The following is a 24,756-nucleotide window of genomic DNA, read 5'->3' as shown; positions in this document are numbered from 1 at the left end:
AACCGCTCGGAGGGTACCAAGAAGAATGTCAAGATCTACAGAGTTAAAAGCACTACTAAAGTCTAACAGAACAATTACAGTAAGCTTGGTGTTATCCATAGCATTCCGAATGTCCTCGGTTATATTCAGCAGTGCTCCAACGGTGCTGTGTGATGGACGGAAACCGGATTGGAAAGGACACATGAGGTTGTTGATGGTAAAGTAGGAGTACAGTTGTTTGTGAACTATAGATTCTAGGACTTTTGATAGGATAGGCAGTATAGATATGGGACGGTATTGAGAACAAGAGGAAGGATTGGAGGTCTTCGGTAGCGGGATAACGTAGGCGTTCTTCCAGAGTGTTGGGAAGATATTGCACGAAAGTGAGAAATTAATAATGTGAGTGATCACAGGTGCAATATCCTCCAGCACAGGAAGTATCATATCCAGGCTAAGATTATCGCTACCGATGGCTTTTGTGGAGATAGATCGGACATTCCTCTTAACAGTTTCCTCCGAGACTGGTTCAAAAGTGAAAGGGGGCAGGTCTGGTGGAACAAGATTAGATAGATACGAAAGTGTAGCAGACTTAGTGTCAGGATCTAATGTTATAGGTGGCGTGCTGAAGTACTGATTTAGTTCATTGAGGTCCACGGTAGTTTGAAAGCTATCCGTGGTTTTGCCCACACCTAATGACCGTAAGAATCCCCAAACTTGCGCTTGGGAAGTATTCTGAAGTCTACTGTGAATATAGCGGCGTTTAGCATCCCTACACATTCTGTTGCAGATGTTACGAAGTTTTTTGTATTCGTCAAGATTTTCCTTTGATGGTAGTTTTTTATGTCGAGCTTTTGCTCTGTCACGTTTAGCCATAGTTCTTCTGATCACTGGCGTTAACCAGGGAGCAGGTGCATGTTTCATCCGTACTGGTCGAGCGGGTGCATGTTTATCAAATATTCTAATCAGCTCAGTAGTTAGTGACTCAACCATGGCATTAATATCATTAGCTGATAATAGTGACGACCAGTCAATACATTTCACATCCTCTCTCAAACGATCCAGGTCCATATGCTTAAAATCGCGCAGAAGATAAATTTTGCCTCTAACCTTAGTAGGACGCACTTTGTAAGTGAGGAAAATCAAATCGTGGTACGAGAATGGAGCAGTCATTTGACCGTGGGAGGAGACAAAATTAGGGTTAGAGACGACAATTACATCAATTAGAGTTGGTCTACTGTTGGGAAAATAGTGTGTCGCAGAGGACATGGGGAGAATGTTTAAATTAAGTGATGACGTTAGCGTTTTTAACTTTTGTGCTCTAGAATTATTCTTTAATAAACAAGTGTTTAAGTCGCCCATACATATGACATGGTCATACACAGGGACGAGATTTTCCAGAACACCTTCTAATATGTCAAAATAGTTAATTTTATCGTTTGGACAGTATAATACCCCCAGCAGGATCTTTTTATGGTGTAATACTATCTCCAGGAAAAGATACTCCAGGAATCCTTTTGTTTCTGAGGAGGAAAGAGAAACTACTCGGGCAGGAATGGCACTGCGAAGGTAAATCCCAACGCCACCCCCACCCTGATCAGTGCGGTCATTACGGAAAAACTGGTAGCCTGGAAGAGCACAAATAGTAGATGTAATCGACGGTTTTAACCAGGTTTCAGACACCAGAATTCCGTCAACCACGCCGTTGCTGAAGGAAGTGAGAAGATCGGAATAGTGAGCAACTAAGCTCTGCGCGTTAATATGCACTAAGGATAGGAGATTAGGATTATTAAATATTTTTGGCAGCTTCACTTCAAGTGGTTCTGAGTCCGATGACGAGGTGTTGCTACTACTAGTCGAGATACTCAAGAATTCATCTGACGAGCAAGAAAAATATTCTTCATCTAAAATCATTAAACTTAAAATATATACTTATATCAATTATAATATGAATAAAAATAATATAAAGTAAATAAATATAAAATAATAATAATAATAAATACAAACAAAAAAAATAAATAAATAACAACTAATTCGAAACACAAACCTCAGGCATAAGTTGACTGAAAAAAAAATGATTTTACACTTCAAAATGAACACAACTAAAACAAACAAAAAATAAAGAAAGTGTTAAAATTTAAGATATAACAAGTTAGTAGATATAAATGAAAATTATAGAAGAAACAAAAAATAAAAAGAATAAAAATTAACAGATAATCTTACGGCTCAAAAGACTCGAATCCAGACTTAAAAACAATGACGTTTGACATTCAACATTGAGTTGTTAGTTGTCACTCTTTAACAATATTAAGATAAGGTAGTAAAAAAATAAAATTATAAAATTCATTTATAAAGTAAAATAGTTAATAACATAAAATAAACAAAACGGAAATTAACTATACCCTGCAATGCAAACGTCAGTATCATCGTCATATAAACCGACTAAATTTAAATGTAACCTACAAAGTACCGGAGTTCACTTGTTGCCCTTTGGATACTGGGCGACTAATTGTTTGAGCTCGGACAATGCAGAAATCTTCTTACGAGAGTTGTCGGGAAGAAGGATGATTATTTCGCCTTCTGCTGACCAGCACTTCTTCATCCCAAAGTGTTTGCGAGCTTCTATGAAGATACTTTGACGGGCCTTTGTCAGGAATTCTGAGAGAGTTATTTTAGAACCCCTGAGTGCCGTCTTGGCATTCCATACTCTGGAGCGAAAGCGTACGGAGGCAAATCGAACTAAGATAGGCCGGGAAGCATCCCTCTTCACCCCCAAGCGATGGCAGGAGTCAATTAGTTCAGGTGTAGCATCAGACAACTTCAAATGGCCGGTTAATACCCCTAGTGTTTTCTTGAGGACGTCTTCACCTTGTTCCTCTTTGACACCATGGAAGAGAAGAACCTTCCTGCGACTGTGAGTCTCCATGCGATCCAAACCCATGGCGATAAGCTCTATTTGGGCCTTAAGTAGGCCCAAAGATTTCCATACAAGGGACTTAAATGCGTAGAACTCGGCGGATAGCGACTTAATTGTAGGATTAGTAGAAGCAGAGGCGCTGGCTGGTATTAAGTTCTTTTCTATTTACAATATTAGCTCCAGGACATCATTACGCGAAAAATTTAAAGAAATAGGTGTATTAACGGCTGTTTCACAATATATTTATGATAATATAATCTTTATACAAAAGAATATTAAAAATTATTCTATCAATGCTGATGTACATACTATTAATACAAGAAATAAGAATAAACTTGTAACCCCCAGTTTCCGTTTGCATACGGTAAATAGAACGTTTTTGGGCAATGGTATACGCATATATAATAAGATACCGGAAAATATAATCAATTTACCATTTTCAAAATTTAAAAATATTATTAAGACTAAATTAATAAATAAATCATACTATTCATTAAAAGAGTACTTTTTAGAAAGAAACGCCTGGAGTTAGGCTCGGGTTCCATCATAGGACGCTAATTATTGTCAATAACAGCATTGTAAATGTGTTTATTTGAAAAGAGCAACTATGCGAGTTTCTTGCCGTTTCTTCTCGCTAGAAGCTGCTTTCCGAAACGGTGGTAGTATTTGATTATTGACGATTCAAAAACGCTTCATTGTGAAGTTTACTTGAATAAAATTGATTTGATTTGATTTGATTTGATTTCAAACTCACCCATCCTCTGGCTAAACATTGAAGAAAGTTCCTCCATACTTTTGACCAGCTGTTCAACAGGAGTGTCCATTTTTTTTGTGTTGAAAACTTGTGTGTGAGTGTAGTGATAGCCTACTTATACGAAGGTAATGTAAATTTTAAAACATATGTACTTTTGCAATGAATAAAAATTAAATAAAAATAGAGCTTCGAAATGTATGTCTGTCTTTTTCCACGTCTACCCGCCAAAAAAAAAAAAAAAATATTGAATAATCTTTGGTATTTATAACGGAGAGAGCAAAAAATGGTTTCTTGAATGTCGGCGAATTTGTAACGGGAACTTCTGAAGTAAAATTTAAATGGTTTTAAGCAGTTAACTGGATTAATCAAGAAACGTTTATAGAGTATTATATAACAGAGCTATTTATTAATCGAATAAAATATGCAAATTTAAGATTTTTTTAACTATATTTATTATGAGATTGGAATTGACTAATAACAGCCTTTAAAGCTTTTTCTTCCTTTGCTGGCTGGTGGTGTGACAGAATTTCGGATGTTTCACAATTTAAGTATTTGTAAATTTAGCGAGTTTGTTTGAATTTTAACCCGCAATCATCGATTTAGATGCACGCGTTCCAAACACTACGCCACAACCTAGCCTAACTTTTATAAAATAGTTTAGTCCTGTCGTATATTGATTATTTCTCTGTATTACAAACTTCCTATTAAACTTTGAATACTGCGGAAATCATGTACATATAATCATGTATAGTACGACACAAATTAGATGTAGCATCGGCAAATTCAATAAAAGCGATACCTACTGCCGATTTACGCAACCAATAGAAATAGCTTGCCATCGCGCCATTCGACGCTATTCGTCGCTATAGATTCTCGCGTCAGTGTCGTGACAAATTGACGAATATATTAGGTCATAAGATATTACAAGTTATTACGTTTGCGTAAAGATCATATTCACATAAGAAATAAATATTGATAATTTGGGATAGCGTACTTAATTCGGATGTGATCGGTTTTACGAATTTTGCCGATTCTACATCTAACTTGTGTCGTACTATACATGAATCATATACATAGATCTGTTCACTAATGCCTTTGCGTTCAATTATCAGCGTAACTTAAAAAAAAAACTAATTGGTGTTCTTTATTCAAACAGTAGTCATACACGCACACTAAGACATATTGTAGACACGAACGTCCCTAATACACTAACGCAGGAGAGAACAAATCCATCGCTCCCTTATATCACGGGCTTTAATATTAACTCATTAAGAACGATCGCGTATAATCGTTACAAATAGGTAAACGATAATGTATTGACACATGACACGGCGGTAAGGAGAAGCATATCTGATTGAAATTATATAATACACGTATGTTAGAAGGGTTTGATGGGTTGACGTATGTTCAATGGATATGGATAATGGTTGATACGTTGAGGATATAGATGATAAATTAATTTAACTAGCTCATTGTACTAGCTTGATTATAAGGTTGATCCCGAAACGGTTCGGACTCTGAATTCGGGTTGGACCGATATGTGATAATCATTACATAGTATAAAACAAAGTTGCTTACCGTTGTCTGTCCTTGTGTATGCTTCATAAATTAAATTAAATAAAATAGCTTTATTTATTCCATAAACATAAATTGTATAAGCAACAAATTTAGGAAATTAAAGTAAATTAAACTATTTTAATTTGTGGACCCCTCAGGGTAAAAGCCTCCTGGTAAAAGCCTGTGTACGCTTAGATCTTTCTATAATAGATAGAGTAATTCAAGAGGATGATTTTTGTATATAATACATGTATTATATACAAAAACAACATAGGCATTGCACCCGTGCGAAGCCGGGCGGGTCGGTTGTTTTTTTATAAAATAATTCTAAGTTGGCTGTGCTCTTGTTCCTCTGTAATCACGTTAAGCATTGGTTTTTGCAATTAATCTTTCTCAGGGCATATCGGTTTTCCGTCCTACCCGATACTGTAAGTATAGCAAGCACGCACGTACAAATTTGTGTACCATAAATCGACAGCAAAGAATGTAAAGCTCCTCCATGCAGAAGGACACTACACGATTTTATAAACATTTTTAACATCGGAGTATCGGCAAAGCTAGCACTGTCTACACTTTATTTTTATAGACATAAATACTATACCTAATAAAGCATGTTTTAAATTTGCGGAATTAAATCTTGGGTGTCGTGATCATTGATTTTTCATTCTGAACCTATATTAATAAGTAAAAATAAAGCACTGCCCCGCTCTCGATTAGAAAGACAGCCTCGGCAACTCTAACGTCGCGTTCGTGTATTATTCGAACATATCGGTTTATATTCGCACATTCTGTTCTCAGTGAAAATTCAATTTGAACTCACAATCTTCGGCTAAAGTTCACATATTCAACCTTCGGGCTATCTCGTGAACAGTAATTACCATTAATGTGCTGCACCACGATGCACGTTACGGGTAGCCAGTGAGGTATACAAAATCAATTATACAGAATAACGTTCGCTTTTCACTTCGGCATGCGATGTTAAATCATTACGCTTGATAGCGTGTGCCGTTAATAAAGTATATTTCATAACATGAGCTCACAGACTTTATGACTTATGATTGAATTCAGTAATCATAGCAAATTGAAGTCGTAGAGCTGCTGAGGCAATAATCAACTGTACAAGTTTGATAGAATGTAGTGTCAACAAAAAGTGCATAAAATTGAAAATAATATTATGAAGAGATAAATGTGTTGTTTTGTATGTAGGAGGTAATCATAAAATTTGGATTTTTCTTCACGGGTAATAAGTTACGTTATTCCTGAGTGATCTTTGTTAATAATTTAAGCGGGGCGGGGTGGGGGGCAGGGTTACAATTCGATGGAGATGTAATAATGCTATTTTTATTTTTATCGCTAATAATCCAATCTTCTAATTAAATAAAGAAGTTACATAATTCAACCACTGGGTTATCTCCGCTCATAAATAAATAAACGGATAAAGTAATAAAAGTAGGCCTTTATGGTTTCTCAATTCAAACAGCTCTTAAGAAAACCTGTCGTGGGTTTTTCTTAAGAGCTGTTAGTAAAGTACTGATATTGTCCTCCTGACCGATTTCCACGACAGCTGCGATCCACTTATGCAGGACATGAGGGCTATTATGTATTCCATGATAAAAGTTTGGCAAGAACTCATCACTAGTTCTGCCACAAAACAAAACAACCTATTTACTCAGTTTGGTTAGGTTTTCTTAAAGTGAAATACCCCGTGTAAATACAAGCATAAGACTTTCTTGTTCCCAAGGTTGATGGTTTTACGAGTAAGCACTAACTCCCAGATTCCTTTGCTGATGAAGATTTTAATATACAGTCGGGGTAAGAAAAGGTTCGTCACTTTAAGATCTATTTTCGTATGCGATCTATCAGTATGAGCGATAATCTGTAAAATTATTGCATTGGAGCAGCAGCTCAAACCTTATCCTTAAAGGAAGAGGAGGCCTTAGCCCAGCACTAGGAAATTTACAGGCTGTTAATGTAAAAAATATATATATAAAGGTTATTATTAAATAGCAACCTACATATATAAGCTTTCATAATCCTACCACTTGACTAATGAGGCATTTATTCAATGTTCAATAGTCAACTAATCATGCAATTATTTCAAACCGTTATGGATAAAATACTATTGTATAGAAATTCAATCGATGCTTTGTTTCCTCACAATAGGCAGGACTTGTTATTCTACCGTTAATTAACATTGGCTAATATTAAATATTAAACTCAATGTATTCAGTATTAAACCAAACATTTACATTAATAAAATAACAGAGATATATTATATATATGATATGTGCAGACATATGCTATGTAGCGAATATAGCTCTGTGAGTTTATCTAACTGACTGAATTTAATTTTAAGATATTTGTTTTTTTACCAATTAGCTGATACTCAAAGGAACAACAACAACAGCCTGTAAATTCCCACTGCTGGGCTAAAGGCCTCCTCTCCCTTTGAGGGGAAGGATTCAAATATATTCCACAACGCTGTTCCAATGCGGGTTGGTGGAATACACATGTGGCAGAATTTCTATGAAATTTGTCACATGCAGGTTTCCTCACGATGTTTTCCTACACCGCTGAGCACGAGATGAAATATAAAGACAAATTAAGCACATGAAACAGTGGTGCTTGCCTGGGTTTGAACCTGCAATCATCGGTTAAATTGTCCAATTTAAGCACATGAATCAGCGGTGGGCACTGGGCCATCTAAGCTCACTGGGCCATCTCAGCTCCAGGTTGGTGGTTTGTATTGCTTAAAATTAAAACACGAGAAGAAATACAATAACATAATTTCCAACATTGATCCGAGTTGGCATTAAGGTCTGGCAAATCCTCAATTGAATTTTCGGTAGCTTAGTGCGAGGTCATCAGGGTAGATATGAGGCATTCATCTGATATTCTACCGCCTATCAGCAGTGCTTAGTATTCTTGTGCTGCCAAGGTACATAAAATCTTAGTTCCCAGGATTGATTAATGTCTATAGATTATGTTTATTACTTACCATCAGGAGGCACATATACCTTATATTATCAAAAACACTTATCATAATTTCGTATGGACCTAGACATTGGGAACATACAGACAAGAATTCTACCTTTTTTAAAGTTAGTAAAAAGAAGGATAATTGGTTTCTTCAACATACGTGTATTTACTTGATATCTCGTAATAAGGTTGGCGTACCTTAATATTAAACTTCATAACGGAATGCCTGTCAGAACGGAGTGTCGTTATCATATTTCTCGATGATTTATGTTGTGTATTGTTTTTACTTGAATCGAATTAATTATGATGATATCTTCCTGAACGATTTCGGCAACGCCAGCTAATCTACGGCACTACGCGGAAATATAACGGGATCTGTGTGTGCGTTTATAAAAACACAAAGGAAATGTGTTGCATTTAAAAGAGAGGGAATAGATAGAATAGTTAGAAATAAAGGAAGGAAGTCTATGTTTAAGAAAGAAAAATTGACAGTGTTTGCAGACACACTTTCACCCTGCACTATTTTCTTCGTAGATCCTACAGTCTTTATCATCCGCTGTAGTTGATGTTTAGTTAAAGAAGCGTTTTTGTTTATTATCAACTAGTGAACCCGCCCCGGCTTCGCCAAGGTACAATGCTGATTCTAAATATACAACAGATGTCTTGATACACAAACGTTCACAGCTTTTTTCATTAGACAATACAAACCGCTATTTCCAGCAAATTATCAATTTTTTCCTACTATATTATACATGTGTTTTAAATATGACCGAGGGGTTAGAGGGGTTAGTGTAGATGGAGTAAGTCGAGATGAGGATCTCAAATTACTCTATCTACTTAAAAAAAATATCATAGGCTGTTGTGTAATTTTAAAGACAGACGTACAGACGACAGACGGGAAACGTCTTTGTTTTCTACTATATAGTAAGTTAAAAAACGTTATAAGAAAATCGATCTAGGGCAAGAATTTACACAAAATTTTTAAGGACGCATTTTAGTAAGACACATATTATTACGTGAGATACGAGAGTAATGTGTAGGAAAAAGATATACAGTATATAAGTTTTCCGTGTATTACTTGTGCGATAAACTGCACATCTAGGTACAAATAAATTAACCTAATTATAAACTTAGTCGGTAAATGTTGATAAACGAAAACATTATGAAAAGTCAGATTTGTAAAACATTTTTACGAGGAAATTAATTAATAGAATTGTGAATGTATAAAACTTCGTCTTTTTGAAAGTAAAGTCTAAACAATGCAATATCTTTACCAATTAACTGAAACTCAACAATTCTTACACTTGTTCTGAACTCAACTGTTTCTCCACAACTTCGATTGTATATTGTTTAAACATTTTCTAACTTAAACAATACATTGTATACAGAGTAGAATATTCGAACAATTATATTATTCAATCTTAAAATTAAGAACAATACAAATGCAAGCAAGCTCAAGGCAATCGAAATTAAATGACCAAAACATAGCAAAGTACTGCAAGAAAAATTTCAAAACCTGATATGAAACTTGTTTACAATGTCAATGATCATGAGCCATTATGGTGTATCAAATTTTCCTTTACTTCCTTCATAAATTCAAATCTTTTGTAGAATATACATTGGTAAAAAAGGCATTTAAAACGCGATTATTCAGACAATAAAAAAGCGTGGAATTAATACTTGTTGACATCCAGGCAGGATATATTACATACAAATATAATTGTATTTAACAGACATGATTTTTAAATGATGAAAAAGAGGAGCTACTGAGTTCCTTGCCAGTTCTTTTTGGTAGAATCTACTTCCAGGACCGATGGTAGGTTTACTAAGTATAGTGGTTAAATAACGATTCAAAAGTGCTTGTAAAAGTTTACTTGAATAAAATATAATTTGACTTGTTGTATCCCGCGGCTTCATTCGCGTTTTAGGAGGTTGATTGTTATGTGTCAGACAAAAGTAGCGTCCTTCCTTGGAGTTTAATTTAGCTTCACACCAAAATTCATCAAATTGACAGACAGGGTTACTTTCACATTTATAATATAAGTATAGATTTGATTTGATTTGAACAGAATCTTTCAAAGGCTCACGTACGTCATACATACGTCAAGTATTAGGCATAGAATATACCTGTACGAATCTGGTACTTACTAGTTATATGATAAAATAAATACCCGAAACGAAATATTTAATATTTTTAAGACCGGAACATGCTTCGCGTTCTTAAAAAAAATAGATTCGATTTTTAAAATCTCTTTTGGTCATCCTCTTTCTCTGCTGTTAAATGCAGCATAAATTTCAAAAATAGCTCTCAAAACAGCTGTTAGCACAAATCCTATCCAAGAACAATAGTGTATTAAGAGTAGATTTATTAGGTATTCAGCTCTGCGGTGTCGTTCACCGCAACTTCGGGAGCGCGTGAATTGTTCTTAGATTGGAAAACTTTTAGTTGGATTGAGAACGAGTAGTTGATAATGGAATTTCTGTATTGTTTTAATGTGATCGTTGATATGTTTGTTCAAATCGAATTAACAGATTACCTGAATTTACCGAATAATCCTTTTCAAAAATTGTCAGTTTGAATATATCTATATACTAGCAATAATTTCGTCGAAATCGAGCCCTACGTTTAGGAGAAGTGCAATCACGAACAAATGTACAGAATAATTATAAATAATAAGATATATATTATTCTCTTGTTGTTCGATTATTGATAACAATAAATAAATATAGTTAATTTTTTTTAGGTGAGTGTTTTTAGTTAAGTTTTGATGTAACTTTGAGTTTCGATACATCAATATCCATCAAAAATTCATCAGAAAATCCAGTGCAAATGCAGCGCAGGGCATCTTTTAATTAATATATGTCGATATTAATAATTCCCTATTTTATCTAAATCTGTGTAAACGTATGACAAGATAAGAACAAAAAATACGATAATCCCGCTGAGTTTCTGAGAGTTTTTCAGCTATCGATTTTCTCAAGAGTTTCTTCTTGAAGTGAAATAATAGTTCTTTATTGAATATACATATTTACATTAGATTTTTTTTTTTTTAAACAAAACAATCTTTATTAACATAAGAATTAACAACATTAAATACTTAAATATATATATACAAATATGAACTAAAACTAGTTACTGTATAAATCTTGACCGCGTGGAATGGTGGCAAGAATGCTAGCAGCATTTCCCCGTTGAAGCGCAATTCCGATCCTCTGGGCAAAAAACGAACCAGCCCTCCTCCATTTGAAATTAAATGAGTTCGATTTAGTTAATTTCCAGATCGGACGCATACATATGTACATAAAGGTAACCCAGATCAGGTCAGAGGATCAGACGGCTTACTGGATCTACATCTGCCGAGTTCTGATTTATACTTTCGAATATTGTTTTATTTATGAACCCACTGTCAATTTAGATGACAGATATTTATGGACATACATACCGCAACTGCGTCAAATTGTATGAAAACTAACCATATATTATTGCGTTGATTCAAAGCCACAATGGACAATAAATCCAATGGCTTTCAAGTGCTTACTTAATTATTATAATAAACTTCATGCAAACCATTTCAATAGATAAATAATTCATTAAAAATTAAATAAACTTATCCTATAAAATCAAACTCGAATCTCAGTGGAAATCACGATTGAGAAGTGTAAATAACACAACTCAAAAACAAGTTAGGCACCTGAAAACACGACTTACCTAAAGAAAGCCGCTTACTTTTTTTTAATTTAATATGATTGGCATTTATGACACATATCGTCACCACCGTCCATGGGTATTGGCGTTTTAAAACATAAACTATTCAAAATTTCACCATTATTTTATCGACCTTAAGAACCAAAATATTGTATTACATAGCATTTCAGATGAGGAATTGGGTAATACCTACAAAGCTCTTCTTACAAATCACAAATATTTAGTGAAGATGCGATCTATCCAATGAGCCATCTTGGCACTATACATACATACGAGTATTAACCGATTAAATTAAGAGATAACTAATACTTGAATAAAAACTTATAAAATAAAGTCAATTGAACTCACAAACACAGCACACGCCGAACCCATGAGCGCAGTCACCAGAAGCTTTTCCATCTCTCTGGCGACAGTCGTACGGGTTGAGACAGATCCCTGCTCTCGCGATAGTGAAACCAGAGGGCTGGCATTCCTTCTCACCGCCCACAGGGAAGAAATTGAGAACTTTGCCCAATGAGAAAATACTACCTGTAACAGAAAATTATTAGACATTAAACAATTTTGAAGTATTTTGGTTCATATCTTTTACGCTAATAATAAGATTGATTTAGACTGTAAAATTAAACACAGAATGACAAAAAATGAGAAATATATAAAGTTCCTGCTAGGTCTGAAAGGGTTTGTCCTGTGAGGTTTTTTTAGTAATACTTTATCGTTTTTTTTTTTTTTTTTTTTAAATAGAAGTAGGCCAAATTACTCCTTACAATATTAGTCATCTATTAGCCAGTCTCGGCAAACTGGTTCAGTCGCTTTGGAGATTATTCAGAATCAAACAATATTTTTTTGTTTGAAAATCATTTAAATAATCGTAAATAACTTTATTTGCATTTGAAAGAATGGATAATAATTATTTATGTTTAAATAAGATTTCTATTGATAAATCGTTGTATCGTTTTGAGAGTCAATTTGGCACGTTCTATAGAAAACATGTGAAACCAAAGGCCACAGTTCAAACCAATTCAGTTCCATTCACTGAGTTTTGTATTATAAGACAACGGCGTTTTCATAATTTATTTTCTTACTACTTAGTAAAACGAAACTGACTGACCCTTCTATCAGAATATTCGGAACGGACGAAAAATGTAAGGATTTTCGGGTTTGCACACGTGCACTAGGCCTTATTGCCACCTAGTATGATTTATTAAAGTTGCTATTAATTTTTAATTGTACATCATAAGAGCAAACTCATGTAATAATCAAAAGGAAAAATAGTACGCAAAGACGGTATTATCACTTATTACAATACCGGTAGCGAATTTTATTTTAGATAATGAATAGAAGCAAATAATTTACATTAATTTACCGTAGAAACTCGATTATCCGGCCCTCAGTTATACAGATACGCGATTATCCGGACTACCGACCGCGAGCTGTACAAATAGATACACGACTTAAAACTAAATATATCCATTTATATCACTTTAAGAACCCTTAAAACGACGTTATATTATTCGCTCCAAAAATTTTATAGCATTTAAATATCTGAAAAGCAATACAATGAAACAGATAACAGTTTATTCCAGCAGTTAAAGTCATTGAAGAGTCTGAATACGGCGCAAATAGGAGTTCAGCCATTCGTTGCCAACTGCAGTGAGATTAACGAAGCCCTAATCCTAGATCATCTCGTTAATTCTTTTTCTAAGTCCGTTACGCAAACGATTCGCGAACATTGTAACAAGAGCCCCACTTATATTGGAAAAGACAACCTCTAATAGAATCATAACATTATGATACCTCGTCGATACCTCTCCACAGATATCAGGTGTTTCTGCCCGAAATTATAATGATATTTTTTTATACTTTTAGACATTTAAGTGTATATGGGAATTATATACTTATATGTCTAAAAGTAGTCAGTTTTGAAAAGTAAACTCAAATATTCTGATTTCTTTTTGAGACAAAATGTATTTCATATTCCGAAGTTAAGATATTCATTTCCGTATCATAGAAAGCCAGCCAAAAAGGCATAACTCTAGATCTCTCTATGGTTTTGTCGAATCTGTTGGCCAAAAAATCCCGTGAAGTTCTCTCGTCCATTATTGCTTACTTAGGGTATTTTTTATTCCGAACTGGTGCTAGTTATTAATTTCACAATCAACAAGTAAGGATAATACTTCTATAATTAATATAGGATTTTAATGAAACAAAACTAAATATAACAACTATAAATGCATGTATTATCCTCAGTAATTAGTCATCGTAGCCAAAAATTTTGTCTAATGAAGATATTAGGAATTAAAAATTTTTAATTATTTAAACTACAATTTTATACAAATTTAAATTGACATTGTAAATTGTTTTAAGTTATTCTAATTATTTAATTATTTGATAGAATCAAAACTTCATTAAAATATTTTTATGATTGCTATATTTTTGCAAAATAAATTTGTCGTTCCATTATATTTTTGGCAATATTCCAATCCTATTAGATCTCAGGAAATTTAAAATTTAATTTAATTTTTTAATATTATTTAAAGCATATTAAGTAATCCTATTGGAAATACTGTTTTGTTAATGATGTCTTATTCAATTAACAGGTACAGCTTGCGGTTAGAAGGTAATGTAGGTCACGCATTGAAATCATCATAGTTCAAATCAACCCGTGAACGGCTTTGAACCAGTCATGGACCGGGTGCCAGGTTTTTAATAGATGTTTAGTCTTATTTAGAATTTAAAATTGGTCTATGGACAATCTGTAGAAGTAAGCATCACCGCTGCCGTCTAACAAATAAGTTTTGCACGAGAAGTTGCGGTGAACAGACATGTAACATTATCTTCAATCACAGAACACAGGGGTTCTGAAATCCTCCGTATAAAGGGCATATTTACTATCGTTTAATCGAGCAAGGTCAATGACTTCTTATCTTAAACATAAGAGCATTTGCCACCTTCTGTTAATGGGAGAATTTATCTCGAAGCTTGTCCTGCTGTACGAAAAAATTAACTCATATCAAAGAAAACTTAGTGTGTCAGCATACTCATATACTTCTGAGAAAAGTGTATCTATCATTACAAGAACAAGTCCGTCGTAATGTAAAACCAGTTGTTCGAGTTGAAATGCACATAACTATCAAGACCATACCAGACCAAGTTATCGTGAGCTTTGTAGACTTATCAATTACCTAAGTGGAGACGTACTAATTTAATTCCTTATTGGATTCGATATTCGAATATCTTTTGTAGAAAATATTTCTGGAACTGATCCAACTAATGAAAAGGTTAAATGTTGCCAATATGATATACTCGTATATTGGTAAGAAAACAAAAGTACGGCAAATCTATTGTAAGTATTGTATTTCTTAATAGTTAGAAATAAACAAGCTATGTGAGTGTGTGTTTAAAGAATATAAATCATATGTGTTCTTTTCCCCAACGACTTGACCGGAATCGGTCTTGGAATACATTTTTTTTTATTTCAGTTGCATTTTATTCTAAATTTAAATTTCATATACCATCAGTAACTTATTTTAAACTAGTAATCTTTCTCTGCATCACACGGTTTCATATTATCTTCTTTTTCTTTTCTTAGATCTTTAAAATTACAGAATGGATTTTGATACGATTTTTTTAATAGACAGAGTGTTTCAAGAAGTAAATTTACTACTTTATTAATTTAATTTAATAAAGTAGTTAATTTAAATGATTATCCTCGAAGTTATTAAAGGCTTAAAACGCGGGAACATAGCAACTTGTATAAGCTGTGAACGTTGTAAGACATTCTGTAGAATATTTAATATCATTGCACTCGTGCGAAACCGGGCGGATTGGTAGTTAATAATAAAATGGAAGTGCGTATAGCAACAAAATATTAATCCTGTTTATATTGTAACGTTTGTTTATTTATTTGTTGATAAAAGCATGTAAAGTGATGTCATTGTGAAACATGGATCAATTTGTATCCACGGCTTATGTATTCAAATAAGGATAATTTGAACTGGCAAGGTTTTATTGTCACGGCCATTCATCCACCCAGCCATTCCGCAGGGATTTTTTTCATTCCACATAATTTGTAATCACTCATGTCTCAAGTATTAATTTGAATGTTACAATGTAAGAGAACATTTTAATCTATATGAAATACCCAAAAAAACCAAAAATTTATATCTGAGTGAGCATTAATAATAAGGAGAAAATAGATTAGCGAATAATCTTTTGTTTTTAAAACTAATTTGCAGTAAATAAGAAGTCTTTCGTAATTAAACTTAAAAGATAGGTAGAAACTATTACGGGCTTTTCCGTAGGTCTTTTTAAGACCTCCATTATTATACTATGTTGAATTATTCCTTTTATGTTATAGTTGGCAAACGAGCAGAAGTCTCACCTGATGGAAAGCGATCACCACCGACCATGAACATCTGCATGCAACACCGGGGTCTTGCAAGTACGTTGCCGCTCCTTATTTAAAGATTCCCAAATCGTATCGGTTCGGAAAAACCGCCGGCGAAAGCTGGTTCCACAGAGTGGTTGTGCGAGGTAGAAAATGTAAAGTACCTACTTTGTGGATTTTTCCCACTCTTTTGCATGAACGTGTAAGTATACGAATATTATTTGGGTAAAGTATCTTAACAACTTTCTACAAAACATTCAGAAAATATATCAACGAAACTTTCTTTTAGTGAAAACTGAGTTTAGTAGAAGTTAGCTCAGATACAGGTAGAGGGAAAAGGCCGACTTAAATCTACACCAATATTATAAATGCGAAATAACTCAACCTATCTATCGCTCTTTCGTACAAAACAAAGAACAGAAATTGATGAAATTTGGTATAAAGCAAAGTTGAAACCCAAGGAAGGACTAGTTTTTTGACACATGACAACTACCATCTTAAACGCGAGCAAAGCCGTGACCACTAGTACTAAACATTGCAATAACTTCATATCTAGAGTCACGTATCGTTCTTCCATCTTACTCAAAAACGAGGTAAAAGGAAAAATCTCTATTAGATTTTATTTACGAACACAAAGTGCTTCTACGTGAGAGACATTTGAAATTCCAAAGCAAACATTAACTTCGTTGTAAGGAATGATTTAATGGCCTCCGGGATACTTAACCATGTACCACACATATTATACATTACACGAACTTTACACGCAGGAATTATATTTACTATTTATTTAATATACCAAAACAACTATATTCCACGCGCTGTTTCTCCCACTATAGGAGGCAGGTGATAGCCTATCCAATCGATTGAATGGTAAGAGATGAAAACGAAATCACTGTTATCTTTTTCATAGCTTATAGGTAGTTTGACTGGCAAATATGCCTCCTAATAGTATCCACTGACCTTGGAAACTAAGATATTATGTCCCTTTGACTGTAGTTACACTGGTTCACCCTTCAAACAAAACAATACTTAGTATTGATCTTTGGCGTTTGAATATATGATGAGCGGTTTACCCACCTAGACAGACTTCAACAAAGCCCTTCCAAGTACCTTCACGGGTAATATTTTGCAGATCTGTTGTACAGTCGGGGTAAGAAAAGGTTCGTCACCTTAAGATCCATTTTCGTGTGCTCACTATGAGCGATAATCTGCTTTATCGATCGAGAATGACATATTGCGTCGCGTATTTAGATTCAAAAGATACTAAGAGTTTAAGACTCGATAAAGGAATGAATTTGAAAACTGACGAATGTTTTCTTACTCTGACTGTACAAACTTTCAAATGATATAGATTTAATCTCTATTCACAATAAGTCTGTTTTCTCATTAGGTTTACCAATTAATTGCTATAAATTTAATCGATAAATAATTATGTTAATGACAAAAAAGCTCGGAGTTTTTAATCGCCAATTTTATAGAATAAATAATAATTTGAGTGTTATTTCGCTATAATCCGCATTGCAACCCATTTCACATTCAATTAAATTGTATTTTAATTCGTATAAACTTGGATAATGACGATTCAAAAGTGTCAATAAAAGTCTACTTGAATGAAGTTTATATTTGTGTATTTCATATAATATGCAGAATTAATTAAAATAATTGTAATAATGAATAATTTGCATTCTCAACAACCGGCGGATTTAAATTTTCTTGGTAGTAAGGCCTCATCAGATATTCTACCGCCAAACAACAGTAGGTACTTGGTATTGTTGTGTTCCGGTTTGAAGGGTGAGTGAGTTAGTGTAACTACAGGCACAAGGGACATAACCTCTTAGTTCCCAAGCCTGGTGGCGCATTGGTGATGAAAGGAATGGTTAATGTTTCTTATACCGCTATTGTCTTTGGTGGTGAACACTTACTATCAGGTGGCCCATATGCTCGTCCACCAACCAATAGCATAAAAAAATGCAAATTGTAGTTTGTAGGTTGATAAAAATGTAGATAGAATAACAAGTAGAAAAATTTCTATCTTTAAGTCACAAACTTAATAGCATCTTGATATAAGTCTACTTAATTACAACTTGCATTCATTAAAACTACTGCCTTCATTAAGAAAACTTCTCTTTACAACTCCAAGGGAGTTTAATTCAAAGGCGTCAATATGATGAGTTTGTTTTTATTAAGCGTAACGGGAAAAGCAACGCTTCGCTCATGACTGCTTACATAATATACTGGTATTGATACTCTTTATAAATCCTTAAAGCACACAAAATAACAATAATTGTGTAGTAAAGTAAATTAAAATAAAGTAAAGTAACAGCCTGTAAATTACCCACTGCTGGGCTAAGGCCTCCTTTCCCATTAAGGAGAGGGTTTGGAACATGTTCCACCAAGCTGTTCCGATGCGCTTTGGTGGAATGCACATGTGGCAGAATTTCGATGAAATTTGACACATACAGGTTTCCTCAGGATGTTTTGCTTCACCGCCGAGCACGAGATGAATTATAAACACAAATTAAGCACATAAATATAGTGGTGCTTGCCTGGGCCTGAGCCCGAAATCATCGATTAAGATTCACGCGTACTAACCACTGGGTCATCTCAGCTCATTCATGTAGTAATCTGCTTTCATTACACATTTAGTCGTGGTGATTTATTGTAAATAAACCACGACCAGATAATTGCACAAACTATACTAAAATATTTTATCGTTCGACCTTTGACTAATTGTCAAAAAAAAAGCATATTCGATTGACTGTTTTAGTCAACAGTCTACTGACGATTAAAATCAGATCTGTCTTGTTACTCTCACATATATTGTACTTGTATTGATACAGTACACACGTACTTGTATCGAACAGATACAAGTCCAGAACTTGAATAATCTATGATATTCATTATATAATCATTACATATAGGTTTGAAAAAAAGTCTCAATTTTAGAACTTTGATAAAAGTTATCAGAAATTTGAAAGTTAAAATTAAATTAATTCAATTAATATATATAGTAAGTAGTTTAGTAGAAAGTGTGACAGCATAGACAAATATAGATTAGTCAAGTACTGTTAGAAATTCGCATATTTTGCGTAAACGTAAGATTTGTTTGCCTTTATTCATATTTTGATTGGAATAGACTATATTTTATTATTTTTATTTTTTGTACGTCACGTGACTTTGACAGATCGACGTGAAATCGTTTTGCTATTTGAATTTCATTATTTTTTTATTATAAATTTGCCCAACGGGATGAATTTCAGCTAGTGCAAAATACACTTTAATTTATTTCAGTATAACTTCAGAAAACATCCTATGTAAATTATAATAACTATAAAGCCTTATTACTCAATAAGGCTTTTTAGAATGACAGTGTTTTAAAAAAATGTGATATAATATATTCTATGTAATTGAGTATAGAATTACCTCTGTGTCCCAAAACTCAGATTCAGCAATATTGTATGTTTCCCAATTAAAACTTTTCGCTCGCAATTAAAAGTTTTCACGTAACAATAGTGAAAATTAGTATAACTATGCAATTCATTGAATTGAATCATTTATTTGAAGCTCGAAGTTCAATGATAGAATTCGAATCGTTTAACTATGCTTATGATGCAAATACCAAGGAACTAAATAGCAGGTCAGACCGGTGTCTGTTTGTTGTTAAGAAATTCCAAGAAGGAGACCGGGGCTAAATTTCCTTATACAATACTGGTTAAGGTTGACTACAGCTGTTATTCGGTAAATATGTGTCAATTTTCTGACAAACCAATATATATTTCAAATAATAAATAAATTATAAAGCCGTCTTCACCCGCACAATCACTTAATTGAAAGTGAAATTATACTTGCGATATCAAATCAGTTATTTTTGCATTCGGTCTCCATTCAGATTTGCTTCATCTTGCTTTAGTTATCACTGCTCATAAACATTCAATCAATCAAAATAAACTTCTTTCAAGTAGGCTTTTACAAGCACTTTTGAATCGTCATTTTACAATTAAGTGAAGCTACCACAGGTTTGGAAAGTAGATTCTACCGAGAAGAACCGGCAAGAAACACAGTAGTTACTCTGTTTTAACATTTAAAAAATACAAAGTCATGTTAGTTAAATACAATTATTTAAATTAATATATCCTGCTTGGAAGTCACAGTTATTAACTCCACGCTTTTTTGTCACCTATAAAATCTTGTATCGAATAATATGCTTTTTCTACCATAATGTATTTTTTACAAACTATTTGAATTTACAAAACTGCAAACAAAAACAAATTGTCAATGTACTGCAATTACATGAATATTCAGTGATATTAAAGTAGAGAGCATAATTTAAAAAAAAAAGTTACATCTGCGTCTCATCTTTTATGGTGATCTTTCTAACCGTGTCGAAGTCCACGTCCATTTTTATAAATAAGATTCTACTATAACGAAGAACTTTATTTGAAAAATATTGAGAGTATTTTATGAAATTTTCTATCTTGTTGAAAAATACACTGGAATAGAATGTGGAAAATATTATCGCCATGGGCAACATATTTAAAATACTTCGTATATGTGAAATAGAGCACTATTTCCGTTTAGTATTTGGTATTTAAAATTTTCCAATATCAATTTTACTTAGTTATTAAATTAAAAAAATATGGTCACTGCTAGTCGGAAATTAAATGAAACTTTGATTAAAGAAATCTAATAAATTAATGTCGAGTTATTACGGTATAAGATTAGCGTTGAGATGTTTCTTCGGCCTTACTACCGCAGCGCTACAATAGTTCAAAAACGTTTCCGAAATATATGTTAGATTTTTTGATTTTTTATTCGTCGGATGAAACTTTGTACAGTTTTACTACATATACATTTCTAACATAGTACTTAGGTAACAATATATACAGAATACAATATAAATGAATTCCAAGAAATACTTCAATTAGGTACTTAACTTTTATACGAGTAATTGATATGACAAATTTAAACTGAATACCTGTGTCCGTTTGGAAATTTAAATTATTGAAGAGTTTGCTTAAGTTTCTATCACATCAATTATAAATTTTTAAACAATATTTTTTTTATGTTAATATATTTCTAAGATTTAGACAGAGACAGTATACAAAAGTTCTTGATTAATTAAAGCACTCTGACGCCTCACACTACGAATCGTGCAATAAAACTTGTAGTAAGTTAAACATAAAACATTCCCTATTAACGGAATAAAATATACGCCGAACAAATCTTGACTGTAATGATAAAGTCTAAAAATAAGCTTCTAAAACAAAATACGCTCGAGTTTCATCTCTGAAAATGTTTTAAAATAAACATGTTGCGAAAATAACAAGAAAACGCCTTATCTTTAACAAGGAAACATATAGTATGACATATGACCGACGCCTCGAGCGTCCCACTTCGCTCAAGATATTCGCGGTAAATCGCTTTCGGTAAAGACGGAACATTTAAAATGGGTTACTGGTCCTGGCTTCATGACGTCAATGCCTCGTTGTTGTGGTGCCAAATAAAAAGTGTTTAAGTTAAGGTAAGAAATTACCTATAATTTGGAGGAATATGCCATTGTGGCAAATCAATTCGAATTTATTTGACTGTCCAGAATAAAAAAAATCGAATAAGAGAATACTTTGATGGACTTGAACCAATGAAAGATTCTCAGCAGGATTTTTGTCCAGCCAACTGTTGATTTCACATTAATAGAAATTAGAAACAGATTATGAAAGGGACTCTTTGTGTCAAAAAAAATCAATGATATTTACTATGATGAAATGAAAATATACACCTACTAATTTAAAAAAAAATACCATCGTTTAGGAAAGAAACACTCAATATCTGAGGACAATTATCAACCAGGTATCATATTGTTATAATTGTATTCAGACATGGAAATATAAACTCAAATAGTGTCAACTTTAAAAAAAATTCAATTCCGTTTCGGACAGAAACACCTGATATCTGTGGAGAGGTATCGACAAGGTATCATAATGTTATGATTCTATTAGAGGTTGTCTTTTCCAATATAAGTGGGGCTCTTGTTACAATGTTCGCGAATCGTTTGCGTAACGGACTTAGAAAAAGAATTAACGAGATAATCTAGGATTAAGGCTTCGTTATTTCCTCAGGCCCCGTTAATCTCACTGAAGTTGGCAACGAATGGCCGAACTCCTATTCGCGCCGTATTCAGACTCTTTAATGACTTTAACTGCTGGAATAAACTGTTATCTGTTTCATTGTATTGCTTTTCAGATATTTAAATGCCATAAAATTTTTGGAGCGAATAATATAACGTCGTTTTATAGGTTCTTAAGGTTATATAAATGGATTATCTTAGTTTCAAGTTAGATTATATTTTAATGTATTTTTTTTTGTATTCAATATAAATTATTTACATTTATTCATTATTTCAAAACAAAATAATCGACCATCTTTTCTAATAAGTGATAAGACCGACTTGGAGCAAAGTTTTTTCCTTATATTTTTATATAAATTTGGTCTCTTCATTAGAATTTAATGGATACCAAATAAAATCAATTCATGCCTGACAAGACGTAGTATAATCTCTCAAATCAGTAAGGGCGGGTGTATGCTTGTAAAACCGACTTGCAAACATTTTTGACAGAATGACAAGACAGTTTTGTCCTTTGTATAAAGCAAAACTTAGTGAGTGTAACTGTTTCCAATCCAATGTGCAAAATTGATTCTTTTAACGATACAAGGGATAAAGATAAGGAAATTTATTCATTCATCTTTAAAATACAATACGTTTCCAAATCCAACTGTCCAATCTGTTCTTCCAATTCCACCTGTCCAGATAAAAAAATACATGTTGAAAATTTGCAAAGAGCGGCCACCTTTTATGTCATTAGTTAGCATTGATGGTATCACACACAACGTTTACTTTTGTTTCGTTTGTTAATTTGTGATTGTTTACATATATTTAGTATTATAAAGAAATAGCCAATATCAAATATAAACCATTAACTGACTAAATTTATAATCTTTTGCACACAAGCCTTACTTCACAACTTTTTTTTAATTGCCAACTGAATTATTGCTATTTTGTGTAACCGGTCCTCTCTCGGATTAATTTTATAACTTAATCCAACAGATTTCTTTAAAAGTAGTATTTTATTTAAAATTATCCTTTCTATATTAATAGAGTGCTAATGATACCGAAAAGACTTGCATCATATCTTATAGGTCATGTTGATATTCCCTTGGGCATGACAAAATATAATCGAAAAATTATACGGAGCAGGAAATTTATATTATTTATTGAGTTATTATTTCTCACCTGAACGAATAGAAAATCCAATCATTGAAATAATGATTGGATTTTCTATTTAAATATATTGAACTAAAAAATAAAACTATAACACGCGGTCTAAAATTTAATTATAATATGAACATTGATACCGTTCGATAACCTACCAGCGAAATAAAAAAACATGACTTAACAATATTAGAACATTTAATTTATCAATGCCAGATCTACTTTTCATGAGTAATCTAAAAAAATACTAACTATTGAATATAATTTATTTTTTAATTATTTTATTCAAATCATCTTGGACTCTCACAAAGCCCGATCATCTATAATTTTAAGACGAAAAAATTCCTAATTATATGTGAGATGATCTAAAGATCATTAAGCAAAAATCAAATGATCAATTTGAACACCGTTACGAGACATACATTGAATTTAATTTAAATAACTGTCTAACTCCATCCGCGTCGAAGTCTATGAATGTAAGAGTACATACGTCATAGCATATATTACCTGTTGATTAAGTTGTCTAAAGGTAAGTAATTTCATAGATTATTTCAAAGATTATCGATTACACACAATCAGTTTTTTCCATATTCGTCGCTTCCCGGTAGTCGATATGCTTAGATCTTTTTAACAACGACTTTAATGACGACCGAAACGAAAATAAACGAAAAAAAAGTAGAGTATATATCAGCCGAGATGGCGCGGTGGAAAGAACACGTGTAACTTAACCGATGATTGCGGGTTCAATCCCAGGTAAGCACCACTGAATATTCACTTGCTCAATTTGTTTATAATTCATATCGTGGTCGGCGGTGAAGGAAAACATCGTGAGGTAACCTGCCTGTATCTAATTTCATAGAAATTCTATCACGTGTGCTTTCCACCAACCCGCGTAAGAAACAGCGTGGTGGAATATGTCCCATACCTTCTCCTCAAGGGGAGAGGAGTTCTTCGCTCCGCAGTGGAAAATTTACAGGTTGTTGTTGCTATCAGTAAGCAGTTTGTTTCAAGAGGAAGGTTTATTAATATGTATCGTATTATAACGAGCGCTTATGTTCCGGTTTGAAGGGTGAGTGAGCCAGTATAACTACAGGCACAAGGCACATAACATCTTAGTTCCCACGGTTGGTAGCGCATTGGCGATAAAAGGAATGGGTAATGTTTCTTATAACGCCATAATCTATGGGCGGTGATGACCACTTACCATCAGGTG

At 33.3% G+C, this 24,756-nt stretch overlaps 2 protein-coding genes across 3 annotated transcripts in view; both read right to left on the bottom strand.

The window, feature by feature from the left end:
• Positions 1-24,756, bottom strand: part of LOC124536811 — an 86,324-nt gene that overhangs the window by 12,986 nt on the left and 48,582 nt on the right. For both annotated transcript variants that reach the window (XM_047113423.1, XM_047113424.1), the window contains exon 2: positions 12,238-12,417. In XM_047113423.1, coding sequence (XP_046969379.1) covers positions 12,238-12,417 — 180 coding nt within the window. The remainder of the gene's footprint in view (positions 1-12,237; positions 12,418-24,756) is intronic.
• Positions 2,382-3,797, bottom strand: LOC124536812. The gene is made up of 2 exons (XM_047113425.1): positions 3,637-3,797; positions 2,382-3,052 (listed from the first exon to the last, which is right to left on the bottom strand). The coding sequence occupies exons 1-2, from the start codon at positions 3,715-3,717 to the stop codon at positions 2,453-2,455; spliced, it is 681 nt and encodes a 226-aa protein (XP_046969381.1). The 5' UTR covers positions 3,718-3,797; the 3' UTR covers positions 2,382-2,452.

Source organism: Vanessa cardui, chromosome 17 (assembly GCF_905220365.1).
Source record: "Vanessa cardui chromosome 17, ilVanCard2.1, whole genome shotgun sequence".
Lineage (NCBI taxonomy): Eukaryota > Metazoa > Arthropoda > Insecta > Lepidoptera > Nymphalidae > Vanessa > Vanessa cardui.
The sequence above is the reverse complement of the archived record's forward strand: the minus strand, read 5'-3'. Positions and strand labels throughout refer to the sequence as shown.